The following is a 14,621-nucleotide window of genomic DNA, read 5'->3' on the forward strand; positions in this document are numbered from 1 at the left end:
TAAGTTATTGATGCTAAAATATGAAAATGGAAATCAAATTAACTAATTCTATAGATGTTGCGAATGCCTGGATATCTGAAATCTAGCAGCTGAGACCTCAAGTAACTAAGATTTTCACTTTTCATATTTAAGAATCATGTAGATATTGCTTAAGCTCACTTGACAGGAGCTCTTCATTCAGAAGAAAAAGACCAATACTAGGGAATTTCAGTCTCATAAGAATTGCTAGTCAACCATGACTTTTCACTGTGACTTTAATTTTTGGCTGACTCCTTAGAGGCAATGTTGTCGGAAATAAAACATTTCATTCAATTAAGTGCCACAGTCACCATTCCTCCTCCCTCCTCCTTCCTCTCTACATCTCACCTAGACCATTTATGGAGGACAGGTTTTCATATCTTCTGTTCTTCTAAAACAGTTTTTAAATGAAATAAAAAGCAGTTACCAAAAAAAAAAAAAAAATCTATGACTCTAAAAAAGCTGTGGAAGCTTTTCAAGGATTTAGAAATAGGTGCTTAACAATAGGTTATATATCACGTTGTTTAGACTAGATTTCCCATCTGGGAAAAGCTTCTAATTTTCCAACTTGAATATTCTACAAAACACATGTGGGAATTCTTGCTTAGAAGCTACCCTTCAGTTAAAGGTGACAAAAGAATATGCATCTATTAGCAAATACAACCCACTTTATTTTTAAACAGTGCTGTCTTTCAACAACTTTGGTATCGCTTTTGTGGAGATAATAGAGCAAATAAAGTATTTCATTAGTATTAATATTTATATAAAATGTGGAGAAACAAAAAAGTAATTTGAATGACCCAACCGATGAATTACCAAATACTTTATACAGATTTTGAGTAAGGAAACATGGAAAATGAGGTAACCCCCAAATATAGGTGGTTCCATTACTTCTAGTCCAAGTCTGGACAGTGACATGGTGAGTGAGGCCAATACTGTTAGACCACAGGTACTTTGGGGGTGGATAGGGAAGTGGCAGAGGAGGCAGAGGATGCAGGACTAAAGACGACCACATAGCTACTGGGGAAGAGATTCTGTGCTTAAGATTTGTCTTCCTCTCTCTCCACTCTCAGCCCCTGTGGTTCTTCTAGATCTCAGTTCTCTTTCCTTATTTATAACTCTGCTATGCTTGACCCTGCTGTGTTCCTATTGCTCACAAGGCAAATACAATTGCTTAGGAAGTCTCTCAGTTTCACAGAGCATTCACTAGCATTTGAGGGTTGAAATAAAAGCCTTGAATTCCTAAACTTTCTTTTAACGTAAGCTCATCGGGCACATGCAGGTACAATACATGCTCTGATTGTGACCTAGGCCCCTTTATTTGGATTTTCTATTTCCATACTGCTCTTTCCTTGGGTCTATCCCCTAATCTTTGACTTTCTTTCCTCTTCTTCCACACTTTTCCTTCTCTCTTTAATTGCCTTCTATTCTTTTATTGATTCTTCTCTCATTGATCCTTCTCTATTTCCATTTTTAACAGTTTTTTCTGCTCATTACTTTTACTACTATCCCTAGAGCAAACCCAATTCCCAAATAATAATACAACTTAAGGGGAGCATTGAGCACATGCAATAGCAACGTTGGAACATTTATAGTACCTGCCAACTGTGCTATTAGCTCAAGACACAAAATAAGCTGAAAGAATAGAGTGACACTAACCTCCACTGTCGCATCATTTTGCTTATAAGTACTGCTGCAGGTAAAGAGTATAATTCAAGTAATAAAACCTTTGACAGAGTACTGTTTCACAGAGGAAACAATATTGTGTGGAAAATGAAAGGAGGCAGGAAGTCAAGCGATAATGGATCTTGTTCTTCCAAACACCAAGTAACCTCCAGCAAATAACTGCCCCAGTTATTTGCCTTGGTTTGCTATTTTGTAAACTGGAGATAATATTTGACCCTAATATCTGATCGATCTGGGTTAAAGATTAATTAGATAATGTACGTAAAAGGGCTTTGTAACTTTAGAAGGGGAGAGTGCCATGTAATAATCCAGTATTTATTATCTATTCATCACATAACATGATTCAGTAACTCTGTCATATGAAGAACAAAGAGTCTTTATTACCAAATTTGGGTTAGCTCACTCCTTCTAGGCTGTTGAGCTTTTGGAACCAGCATCTATGGGACCTAATCAATAATGGTCCCTTCCTATATCTTCTCTCTGTCTGACTAGGCTTTTCTGAAATTTCCTCTTACAGTAATGGATTTGCTCTTTTCCAAAGGCCCTGGGCAGCCACAGGAAAGCCTTCTTAAGTCTCCTCCTCAAATTCTACAATGATTTGAAGAGCAGAAGAGAATCAGAAGAGAAGGCTGTATGTGTGTGTGTGTGTGTGTGTGTGTGTGTTTCCAACAACAGAGAGGTCCCTAAAGAGAGAGTCAAACATAAGAGAAAGGGATACATTCTTTTAGTCTCCTTTAATAGACACTGTTCCTCAATTAATCATGGAAACAAGATGACTTAACCATCTTGGTCCCTAGGGGCAAAGGTAAGTGTGTGAATGCCTATTAAACATCCAATTTCATGGTATACATGGTAGAAAAATGAATTTTTTCTCTTTTCTCTGAATTATTCAGTTTGAGCCTACTCTGAAAACCTGCTGAGTCATTGGGATTATGAAATACAGACTCTTCTTAAGAGGCACTTCCGCTGTAGCCCATTTCCAATTATGTAAAGTTCTTTTGTTAGTCAATAACTTTGTAAACAGTTCCCTTAAAATCCTCGAGTTCATTTGTAACTCTGAGAGGAACTCTATGAAGGTCTTCAAAAATCAAAATCTTTTATTGAACACATCTCCAGATTCATTTAATAATGCCACTCAGAAAACTTCCCCTTTCTGCCTCTCCACTACGTTCTAACTGGGGTGAGAGGATATAAAAATGCCTATTAGTAAACAAGCTTAAGAAAAATCTATAGTAAAAACCAAACATGAAATGAATAGAAAGGAATAATAAACTTGGTATTTTAGATCCATTTCTTGATTTTTGTCTAAACACATTGTGACCAAGTCACCTCTACTTATTTTCATGCTTATATACTTATATAGATATATTTACACACACACATATATACTTAAATGTATATATTTAACAATATGGAATGGTAACATATCAAATGCTTAGTTTCCGTGCAAACACATAACCCTTCCTGTGAAGGAAACATTAATATTATAAAAACAGATCATGGAGAGTAACATGCAACAGCTGAAGGGAGGAGAATGGGGTTGGGGCGGGGGACCAGGAGGAACACAAAGAATGTAAAGAACAAAAAGTGTCATTGACCTGATTTGTCAGAGCTGTTGCCTGTGATTGGAGTGATGGAGCAGCTGGGATTAGCCTTTGCGCTGTCCTTGGAAGAAACCATTTTGGGTTTATTTTTCGTTGCCTCTAGTGCTTTGACCTTCTTGGCATGTTTACTTCCTTTGTAGTGGGCCTCGGCCTGGCTCTACAAAGGAGAACAAATCAGGCTCATTTTTTGCTACTTACAAACACCACAATGGATGATCATGCAGGAGAAAAAACATTCAATCATAGGCACCACAGACATTTACAACTCAGCACTCAACTATGTTTTTGGCATTTAATTATAGACCAGCATCTAAGAGGTTTTTGCGTATTGAAACCTTCTGTACAACACAGAGGACCTGCCCTTTAAAAACCAGACATTACATGAGTGGACAACAGGGTGAGGGCAAAATTGGGACAAAGGTGAGCTTCGTCATCAGTGCCCTCCCACCACTGCCCCTTGGGGTTACTTTTCAACCATTTGGCTGGCAGCAAGCTGCTTGCTTTGAGTAACCTACCCGAACACGTCCTTCCATAACCATTCCATTTTGTTTCCTTTCAGCTACAAACCTGTCCGTCTGCATCTACTTTCTTCTGGGCTCTGCTCTGAGAGCAACTGGTGTGACAAAGCAACCTGCTAGTGAGTGGAAATGGCACTACATTTTGGAGTCATCTACACATGCTTCGTGCGTCATTTTGATGATTCCAGTTCCAAGAACAGATGATATAAGCCACAAAGGAGGTAGGGACAGTCTTTGTCGCTGATCTCAGATGTGATTCTGAAGTCAAAGCTGTTAGTGTTACATTCACTCGTGCACAAAGCAGAGGTGGCACTGTGACTTCAATATTAGATCAAAAGGAAGAAAAGAGATCAAGACAAGTGACGACTAAAAATCTTCAAAAGACAAAAACAAATTACAGCAAAACAAGAAAACATTTAGTCAATTTACTGACACCTGGAAAATTCCCCTCTGCCTAAAGAACAAGGATTTTATCTTTTTGACATCTCATACTAATGAGATATTAACAAAAGAATCTAAGTATACTCACTTCAATTTTATTTTAGATAGACCCTGAAAATATAAACATGCATTTGGTAAAAAAAAAACAAACCAAAAGATATTTTATATATTAGCTTGGCTATAAAGGTGAAATGGAAGATAAATCTATAATATAAAATGAGTTTTTCTTAGAGGATTTCTAAAGTAATAACTTTTTTTACATCAGTTTTCCTTATATACTTGTATGTTCTTGAAGGTGATTATACTAATGTTTTCATCCATTTTTCTCAGCAAGCGGAATACAGGTGGAGTGTGTGTGTGTGTAGGTGGGTAAGTAGAAGTGACAATGGACAGAACAAGCCAGGTTTTAATTCTATACTTCAGCTAAAGATATATAAGTGATTTTCCTAGCATATAACCCCAGTCACCCAAGGTCAGTAGCCTTGTATTGACTGTATACAATCCCTAACTTCCTGAATCTCTTTTCATAAACATCGTTTTAGATCATCATTGACTTATCATTGTTCTTAGCTGGTTTGCTCAACAACTTTTCTTGTTGTTCTCTGTCAAGTTGAAAAAAAAAAAATCTCAAGGGAGGAGAAAAATGTAATATTATTTTAAGTCCTTTATTTATTACCAACCAAGAATACTTAAATCCAGCTAATATAGTTGGGTATAATATACAACATAATACAGTATACAATATAATACAGTTTCTTAGATACAAGCTAAAAAAATATACAAATAAAAATTTAAAAATTGATAATGTGAAATAATAATAATAATGACTAATATTATTGAGCCCAATGACTAATATTGAGCCTCTGCCAAGCATAGTTCTAAATGTGTTAGCTCATTTAATCCTCATAATACCCTGTGAGGTAGGTACCATTAGTCAGCACTTTACAAACAGAAAACTAGGCGTAGAGAAGTTAAATAACTTATCAAAAGTCACACAGGTAGATGCAGAAGCCATTTTGTAGATCTGAAATGCTTACATGTGTACCCCTATTTAACTATATACTTATACATTTATGTTCACACACTAAGTTAACATTATAATTTTATTAGAAGTGAAAAATTACACACAAAAAAAGCACACTGCTTTTAATGACTCAGTGAAGGATTATATTTTAACAGAAGTTTGAGCAGAGAATATCTACCTAATTCATGGGACATTTACTAGCATAATACAAGGCCTAATCCTTCTGGTGAGTAGCTAAGAAAGTCTCATTTTTTAGGTATATAACAGTTTCTAAAAGATATCAGGAGACCTCCTAATAATTCATCTTTCCGAGTATACTAAATAGTGCAATGTTACTTTAGTGCCCTTTGGCTAAAGAAACATATGGTTCCCTAAATAAAACCTCCTAGCACAAGATAAGCAGAGTGTCATTTCCTCATTATCATTTCCTGGCATCACTGCAGAAAGTTAACAGCGTCAATTAGCACTTGGGTTAAAGATCCCGCTAAGTGACACCTCACTGGATGCCAAGATGGAAAGAACACTGTACAGCCATGTTCCACTTCCCTTTTGAGTTCTGGGGCATGGAGAGAGGTACAACAAGGGTTCGTAGCTGCTACTGACTATTGTTTGGGAAAGACTGTGGAAGAAAGACAGTGGCAGGCACTCACTCACAGTGGGCATCTTTCCCATTCCCCTGTGGTATTCTTAGTAGTAGCACTTTGCTATCCTCAGTACTGTATCTGAGACAGTGTCAACACCTTCTAAATCCTGGGCAAATCTTCAAGTGAAACTGAGACACTGTTAAATAGTAACATGATTAACCTGACTTCATTATCTAGGAATCTCATGAATTGAGGAGTGAAAGACACAAGGAGAAGAGCCAGAAAACCCATGAACTAGGCAACACAATCACGCCCAATCAACAATGGCTCTTGTGTCACTTCTATGAGACGTGGTTGACCAAACTGACTTATTTTACACCTCAATGACTAATCAGCAGACGCATATTTCTCTAGCACTAATGGCTTGCTTTCTGCTTCTCTGCCAAAAGTGCTGCTGTGCCCCCAACTGGCAGTGATCATAGAAATCACTTGCCAAGAATTGTCAGAATTAGAGTTGCCTAAATCACCATAGTGACCTCCACACAAGAATTCCTGGTTATCTAGGTTCTACTCTCAGAGATTACTCCAGTAGCTACCTGACTACCCACCAGTAGAGGTGTAACTTTGACAGGAAATTACATCCTGGAATTTTTTTCTTCCATTCACCTCCATCTTTGTTACTAAAGCCCTTCACTTTTCCAAATCCTCTACATCTCTCAGGACTCTCCTGGTCCAAACGAAAAAGATAAAGAATGAGATAATGTATTGCTTTAAAAATAAAAACGTAGTAATGAGAAATTCTAAAATTCACTTTGCTCTCATTTCTATTTTTTACTTTATTTCAATTTGGATTTCAGGGACATGGCTAGGATCTTGAAACATGATGTTAAACTGTGTTCACTTTGTATGTATAGAAAGAACAGTCCAAACACAGACTTACAAAGAGGCTTGGGGAGGGCAATGTTGATGGAGAAAGTCCTCCACTATATGTTTACTAATAGAACTAATCTTGTTGCATTTTAAAAAGTAATTAGAACTGTTCTCTTAATTAAAGAAAGTACATCATTAAACCTATTGGCATCTATTTTTTCTGAGACCTTAGATGTCAATGCGTTAAGCAGTGTTATATGGGAAATAGTCGAGGTCAGTTAATTTTCAGAAAAACTCTATATACTAAAATGCCAAGTAAAACAGATGTCAAATGAACTACCATAAAAACGGGCTAAGCTAACAAGGGGAAACCTGATTATTTATTCCACAAAGAATTATTTAGCACCTGCCATGTGCTAGACGTTATGAAAGATTAAAAACAAAGACTCCTACTCACAAGAATGGTAGATGGAAGAAAAGACGTGTGCAAATAACTATAACCCAAAGCAGAGATGGAACTGTGAATGAGAGGTCAAGAGCAACACAGAAGTCTGGAAGTCAGAGGAGAGCTAACTCTCTGAATTGGAAGGGATCACGGGAGCTTCATGGAAAAGGGACATCAGAGTGGGCCTGGCTCCCGGGGCAGGGTTCTGAAGTGGCAGTGTGCAGGGGAGGTGTTTCAGCAAAGGGGCCAGCATGCACCAGGGCAGTGAAGTCCTGTGAACTATGCAGTGCTCTCCAGGCACATCCACTTTTCAGTGTCACTAGAACACAGAGATATAAAAGGAACGACAGGGAAAGGCTGCCGCATCGCACTACCTTGAAAATTATTATCCCCTGTAAAACAGAAAACAGATAATAGTGTTTTACAATTAAAAGAACAAATGCTCTATTTGTAGGCATCTTGTATAGGTGGTTATGAAGTAAGATGTTGCTTTTACATCACAGATTTTATCCTGTGCTCCAAACTATAATCCTATATTAAAAGAACAACTAAATTATTTATATTGAAGCTTTAATAATTATTTGAGATAAAAGCATGGCACTTAACATACTATAGTTAAACATATTAAGAAGCAAAGTAAAATTACCGAGTAATAGCTAAATAATTACTTGAATCTTTGCTTTAAACTTAGACTATTTTTAATGATTAAAATGCTTTTTGCATATACTTCTTGCATTGACAAAATCATATACTCACAGAGACAAAGCTATAACTTAAGAAACATAAAATGCACCCAAGAGAAAGGCTTACTTAATCTGAAGATTGCTAGTAAGTCTTTCTGCTGATATTTGCAATTGTAAGGCCTGCAATATCAGTAATGACATACTCCTGGATTCGATATTCACTTTATTCAATCCTCATCTACTGGGATCTGTTGAAAACAAAGTCCAGACGAAATTATGACCATCATGAGATTTGTAGCTTAAAAAGACACAAAGTCTTTGCTAATTTCTAATTTACAGCTAAGTGAAACACTCCAGGTTGCTGTGGCACGTCCAGGGTCACCATGTAGCATAACTCCAGGGGCAGTGGAGCATCATTCACGTATAGTTCAATGCAAATGGTGTCCTCTGGATTCCTGCAAGGGCAGAGTTCTGGCTATGGCATTGCATATTTACTGTTTTTATAGTATATATATAAAAAAGCCATCAACTCTAAATGTTTCCATGTTGCTAAAGAGAAAAATGGTGGCTCTCTGGGAAGAAAATGATGTGCACTCTGGACTGCTAAATCTCTTTGGGCCTAAATTAGGTTCTATCAAATATCACAAGCCAGAAGTAGAATTCCTAGGTTGCTGCTGCTTTAAAATGTCACTTTTGAATACATGAACATTACATATATATTTGTTTATATTATAAAAAAAGTTTCATGTCGGCAAATTAACTCATTTCTTAAAATGCTTTACTGGGCTTCAAGTTAATTTTTCAAATGCAGCCCATCAGTCGGCTAAGAGTCTTGACGCTCACGTTTCTGGTGCATGATTCACTGGTGGAATTACTGTACACATTGAAACATAGAGAAGCTATAAATGAACCTAACGACGATGACAGAATTTACATGATGAATTAGAAAAACACTGAAGTTAGAGTTTAAAATCATCTAGAATATAGTAAAAAGTGGCTTTGTTAATAAAGTGCTTTAAAAAAAATTGTTTCTTATAGAGTTCTGAGTGAACAAGATTTTGCTTCATTTTCCCAATGAGGTTATATTCAATTATGGTGGATTATTAATTTTAGATGATTTCCAGAAATCTAAGATTCTTTCCCTTGATATCCAAACATATACCCTGTTTCCAGTTCAGGGTTGAGCAGAGTGGGGCATAAGAGACAGTTATTTGAGCTTGGCTATAACAACTGTGATCTGAGCCCCAAATCCTTCCATTTGTTCAATTCTACTCTCTCCTCCTGTTCTCTCCTTATTTTCAAATTAGTCCACAATTAAAAATGATCTCCTTTTAAAAATAAATTTATCATATATATATATATATATATATATATGTCAAGGTAAAGTTCATCCCAGAATATTAATTTCTTAATTCTATTCATGAATACCACAAATTATAGAGATTGTATTTTGAAAAAGATTTTTTTCCCCTACCAACCTAATGGAAGTAGATTTATGTGAATTTTTTCAATGTAGATAATGAGTTTTATTTAATGCACAATTTCTTTAACATATCACAATTGAGCTAACAATTCTGCAAGAAGTATCTGACATGCTTACCCTAAGAAAATAAGACTGCTTACTTCTCCATTTTATATTACATTGCCATTTTTGAAAGGTATATTTACTTTGTCTTATGGGTTGGGGGTCAATATTTGAGTCAATTTAATGATAAATGTATGTGTAAACTCATACTATGTGCACTAGAGTTTAAATGAGGCAAAATGAAGTAAATGAATTCTGGTGAAATATGACCTTAATCTCTTTTCCAAATTATTTAAGGGAGAGTAAACCATGAACTCCACACAGAATGTACTTGATAACCCATATTCTCTAGGTTATGCCCAAAGTGGGCAAATTAGTGCTCTGCACACTAACATAATCTTGAATATGAAATAATGTAAACATTTATAATTTAAAAAAATATCTAATTTTCTCAAAGAATAATGCAACCTAACCTGTTAGAACTTCTAAATCTTAGAATTTTTATGAAACACATGGATCTTTTATTTTTATAACACATTACAAAACATTAAGGATTTATTAATAATTACCTAATATTCTTGAGTCATTTATTTTACGATTTTCCCAAAGTATTCAAAAGTGGAAATTATCCACCTCTCTCAAATTAATTTCACATTTTATACTAAACTGGGAAATTTTAGTTAGTAATTCTCAGCTACCTTGAAATATAAAGAAGGGTATCTCAGAGTTTATAGTGATTTCGCAGTTAAATTCCAAGTTTCTTTCTAACATGTTTGAGAGTGCAGCCATCTTTCAGTAGGGAAATAGATTGCCATTATGTGCTCTGTAAGAGCCATTTTTGTTACTCAGTGATAAGTAATGCAATATAATTCAAGTCTACGCATTAAAGCTGTGACTCTACAGCTAACTAATTCAAGTCTTCTGATGGTCTTTTAAATTAGGCTCCCAGGCTTCCACACATTAATTTTTAATCAGTCTAGAAGGTATTACATTTACTTCCATTTCCATATTAAAGAAATTTACATAAATGATACAAAATAAATCTAAAATTAGAATTTGCATTGTGTCTCCTTATGTTTGATATATAATATGCTTAATGTAGACAACAGGGGCAAAACAACTTTGAAAGTGCAATGCTTGGAAAATTGGTTTAAGAATGGCTTTAGTAATATTTTATACATGTTTAATATATTATTTATTTATCATTACTCATTTGAAAACCTTTTTTACAAAATAGGTTTTTGTAAAATTCATACCTCAAAGCCCTAAACCAATTTTTAAAACCCAGCAGACATTTTATAATTCAAAATTAAGTGAAATATGTAAATGTGAAGATTAATACTATATCTTTTCAAAATGTACATATGCATACATTCATACATTCATATAACTAAGAGAACGTACATTCATATAACTAAGAGAAAATAAAGAAACTGTACATCTTTAGTAGTCACTTAGCCAACCCGGGACATGTTAAGGCTGTCTCTACACTAAAGTACCAGATCAAACTAGAAGTTTTCACCCCAGATTAATCTGGTCAACCTTCCTCACGTATAAAAGATTGGTCTACTGGAGGCAGAACTAAAATAAAAATGCCTGTAACTTTGATTCACTCATAAACACCAAAATATTTCAATATAATTAGCAAATTCTAAGTGAACTTCCAATTTCTGATTCTGTGTGATATTGTCTAAAAGTTCTACTGACCAATAATAGTCACAACAAAGGGTATTCATACAATATACGACATGATCAGTGTGAACACTGTCTTACTCATCTTTGATTCTTCTGACGCACCTATTACGTGGTACACACTCAATAAAGAGTTGTTGAATTGAACACAATATATATGGGACAGAGTAAGAAAAATCTTAAAAAGCAGGAATTTAACACTTAGGGTTCATATATTCTTTCTTTCAACAAATATTTATTGATTACCTATTATGTTCCAGGCATCATTCTAAGTGTTGTGGGATGCAGGTCCAGTGAAACTTAACATTCTAGTATGGGGAAATTCACAATGAAATATAAATTTATATATATTTTAGATAGTAAGTGTTAAGTGATGTGATACATTTATGAATATATTAGGTGGTGCTAAAAAAAATAAGAAAAAGTAAGAAGGGTAGACTACGATGGGATGGGGTGCCATTTTAGGTTTAAGGAAAGCCTTTCTGTTGAGGGGGCATTTGCACAGAGACCTGAATAAAGTGAAGGAGTTAACCAGGTAGCTATCTGGGAGAAGAGCATTTCAGGTCCAGGAAACAGCAAATGGCCATTGTAAGGATTTTGACTTTTATTCTGAGTATATGGAAAATCCCAGCAATGTTTTGAACAGAAGAGTAAGCTTGTTTGACTTCTATTTATAAAATGATCACTCTAGTTACTTGGAGAACAAGCTATGTGTGTACAGTGGGGAGGTTGGGGGTGAGGGGAAGTAGAAGAGGAGGCCATTACAATCATCCAGGCAAGAGATGAAAAGGGTTCAAAATCAAATCCCACTGAAGGATCAGAAAGGCTTCAAAGGAATGATTTTCTTAACCAGTACTTATAATATTTGGTAGATCTTTGGACTTGAATCATCCACGATTTCTATAGAACTTTATTTGTGTCTAATTAGCTAACCATTACTTTTGTTTCAAGTTTTAAAATTATATTTATTTTTGTCTAGGTAATCCAATCACACAGTTCAACAGTATAAAAAAAGTATACACAGTGAAAAGTCTACCTTTCAGACTCAGCATGCCTATCAAACAATTATATATGTATATGTGTATTTTTCCTTTCTTCCATTTTTAGACAAATGCCTACATACCACATATGCTGTTCTGCATTTTGCTTTTTCTGTTTAGCAATAGACCTTAGAAATTTTTTAAAATGAGTAATTAGAAAGTTTTCTAATTTTTTAAATGGTTGTGTATATTTATTCCATTATATGAATGAAGAAAATTTATTTCAATGTTATCTTATTGAAGGATATGTTGTTGGAAACAAGGAAGGTTGTTTCCGAAGTTGTGCTGTCATCCATGATGCAAAAATAGGCATTAAATGCTTCAAATGATTATTTTTCTTCTTTTACAACTAGAAATGATTTTATTTTTTTAAAGTACTTTAATTGAATTAAAGCAGACATTTAAAAATTTCCTAATTAGTTTCTATACCTTAATGTGGGTATATTGTAGTTATATGTCCTCCTAAGCATATTTATGGGAATCAGGCAACAAAATGTGCACCCCTGCCCCAGGTTTAATAAAATGGTACGAAAATTGGAGGAAAGAGAAGGCCTTGAGATGGGCCTTCAATAATGGAAGGGATTCCAAAGGCAAGAGATACATACTCCCAATAAGGTGAAGACTGATAAGAAAAAAATGTTTGGAAAAACAAATTTTTGTTTAGGGAAATGTGAATAATCCAGTTTGAGTGAAATATGGGTATAGGTAGAGTAGGAGTGGAAGAAAAGATTAGAAAGGCAAATGTCATATTATTTAGGCCTTAAATGCTAGGCAGTGGGAAGGTAGTTAACAAAGAGCACACTTAATTAGTTAGGTAATGAGAAGCCACTGAGGGCTTTTGTACTAGCACAATCTGATAGCAGCAAAGACCCACTAGAAGGAAAGAAAAGACAGGAGAGTAACTGGAAGGTTCTTACCACAGCAAGTCAGGGAGTAATGGGGTTCTCAAGTACACAGATTTCAAATTTTAGGGGCACTATAAATCAAAAGCCAGAGCTTTTATAGAAAAGGAGCTATTCCTCCTATTAAGGCAAGTCTCCCAATCCAGAGACGCTGTTCCTTTTTGCCTTCCCCAGTGTCTACTATCCCTTCTCTTTTTTACATTTATATTCAACCCTCCCCCAACAAAAAATCCTTAGCATCAGTGTTTAAACAAGTGTTTTGGGTTAAACAACCCAAAATAAAACATCCCTCATCTTGCATTCACCCCTAGCTTTTCACCCTATCACTCTGCTCCCTTTCACAGACTGTATGCACATCTCCATTTTCTCTTCTCTAATCTGGTCTACCTCAATCCCCTAAAACAGACATCACCAAGACACCAGTGTCCTAAATCCTAAAACCAAGAACATCTTTTATTCCTCATCTTGCTTGATGAGGCATCAGATGCATCTGATCCTGCTGACCTCTCGCATCTACTTTGGAAGGCACTCTTTCCCAGGCTCTTTCCTAGGCTGGTGTTCCTCCACCTTCACTTCAGAATCGTTTACAGGTTCATTCTCCCCTGCCCGAGTCATTGAATGTTGATATATTCCAAGGCCCAGTATTAGGCCTACTTGTCTTCTTACTCCAAACTTTCCAGTCTACTCCCTACTCACTCTCACCCACACTACAACTTCCCCAGCCACCTCTACACCAGTAATTTCCCGGTTTCTACCTCTAGTCTCGATCCCTCTTCTGAGCTTCAGAGTCCGAATACCCACTTGGATATCTCAAAACATCTTAAACATAAGTTCAAAACCAAACAGCTGGTATCATTTGTCTTTGCTGCCAAAACTATCTAGTCCTCTATCTTTTCTGCAAAGCATCACTCTACATTTGTTGTAAAAGCCAAATCCAGGGATCAACCTCATGATCACACTCTACCTCCACCACCACATTCAATCAATCACTAAGTCCTATAGATTACCTCCTAAATATTTCTCTAATCAAGCTTATTTTTTACATCTCAACCATAACAACCTTCGTGCAAACTGCCGTCATCTTCCGCCTGGACTACTGCAACAGCCCCTTTAGTGATCACCCAAAGGCCCCTCTTGCTCTCTTACAATTTGTTCTCCACATGGCAGCCAGAGTGATATTTTCAAAATGCAAATCAGATCAAGCATTAGTCCAAGTTTACAGAGACTCTGAAAAGTTAAATATTGTCTAATATCACACTGCCGGAAATGGAAGACCCTGGATTCAGACCCAGGGTTAAAAGATTAGGCTCTTAACCACGACTCTACTGAAGCAAGCCCCAATCTCAGGGCCCAAATAGCCTTCACAGGGAAAGATCCAAAACAGAACAGACTCTCCCCCTTAGCCACTCTGATAAAAAAATGATCTTAATTTCCTTAGGGAAGATGATCTGGAGGTGGAAACAGATCTGAGACGTGACCTTTAAGGTCACATAAAGTATAGTTTCATTGTAGAGAATGAATTCATTAATTCTCAACTAATCCTTGGGTTGTCAAAAATTAATGATAAAAAAATCCCCGTTTGTGGCTGG

The 14,621-nt window shown here is 35.9% G+C and overlaps 1 protein-coding gene across 2 annotated transcripts in view; it reads right to left on the reverse strand.

Moving 5' to 3' along the window:
- ZNF385B (zinc finger protein 385B) overlaps positions 1-14,621 on the reverse strand; it is a 105,951-nt gene that overhangs the window by 28,946 nt on the left and 62,384 nt on the right. For both annotated transcript variants that reach the window (XM_058549350.1, XM_058549349.1), the window contains one exon: positions 3,303-3,465. In XM_058549350.1, coding sequence (XP_058405333.1) covers positions 3,303-3,465 — 163 coding nt within the window. The remainder of the gene's footprint in view (positions 1-3,302; positions 3,466-14,621) is intronic.

This window comes from Diceros bicornis, chromosome 10, assembly GCF_020826845.1.
Source record: "Diceros bicornis minor isolate mBicDic1 chromosome 10, mDicBic1.mat.cur, whole genome shotgun sequence".
NCBI classification, from domain to species: domain Eukaryota; kingdom Metazoa; phylum Chordata; class Mammalia; order Perissodactyla; family Rhinocerotidae; genus Diceros; species Diceros bicornis.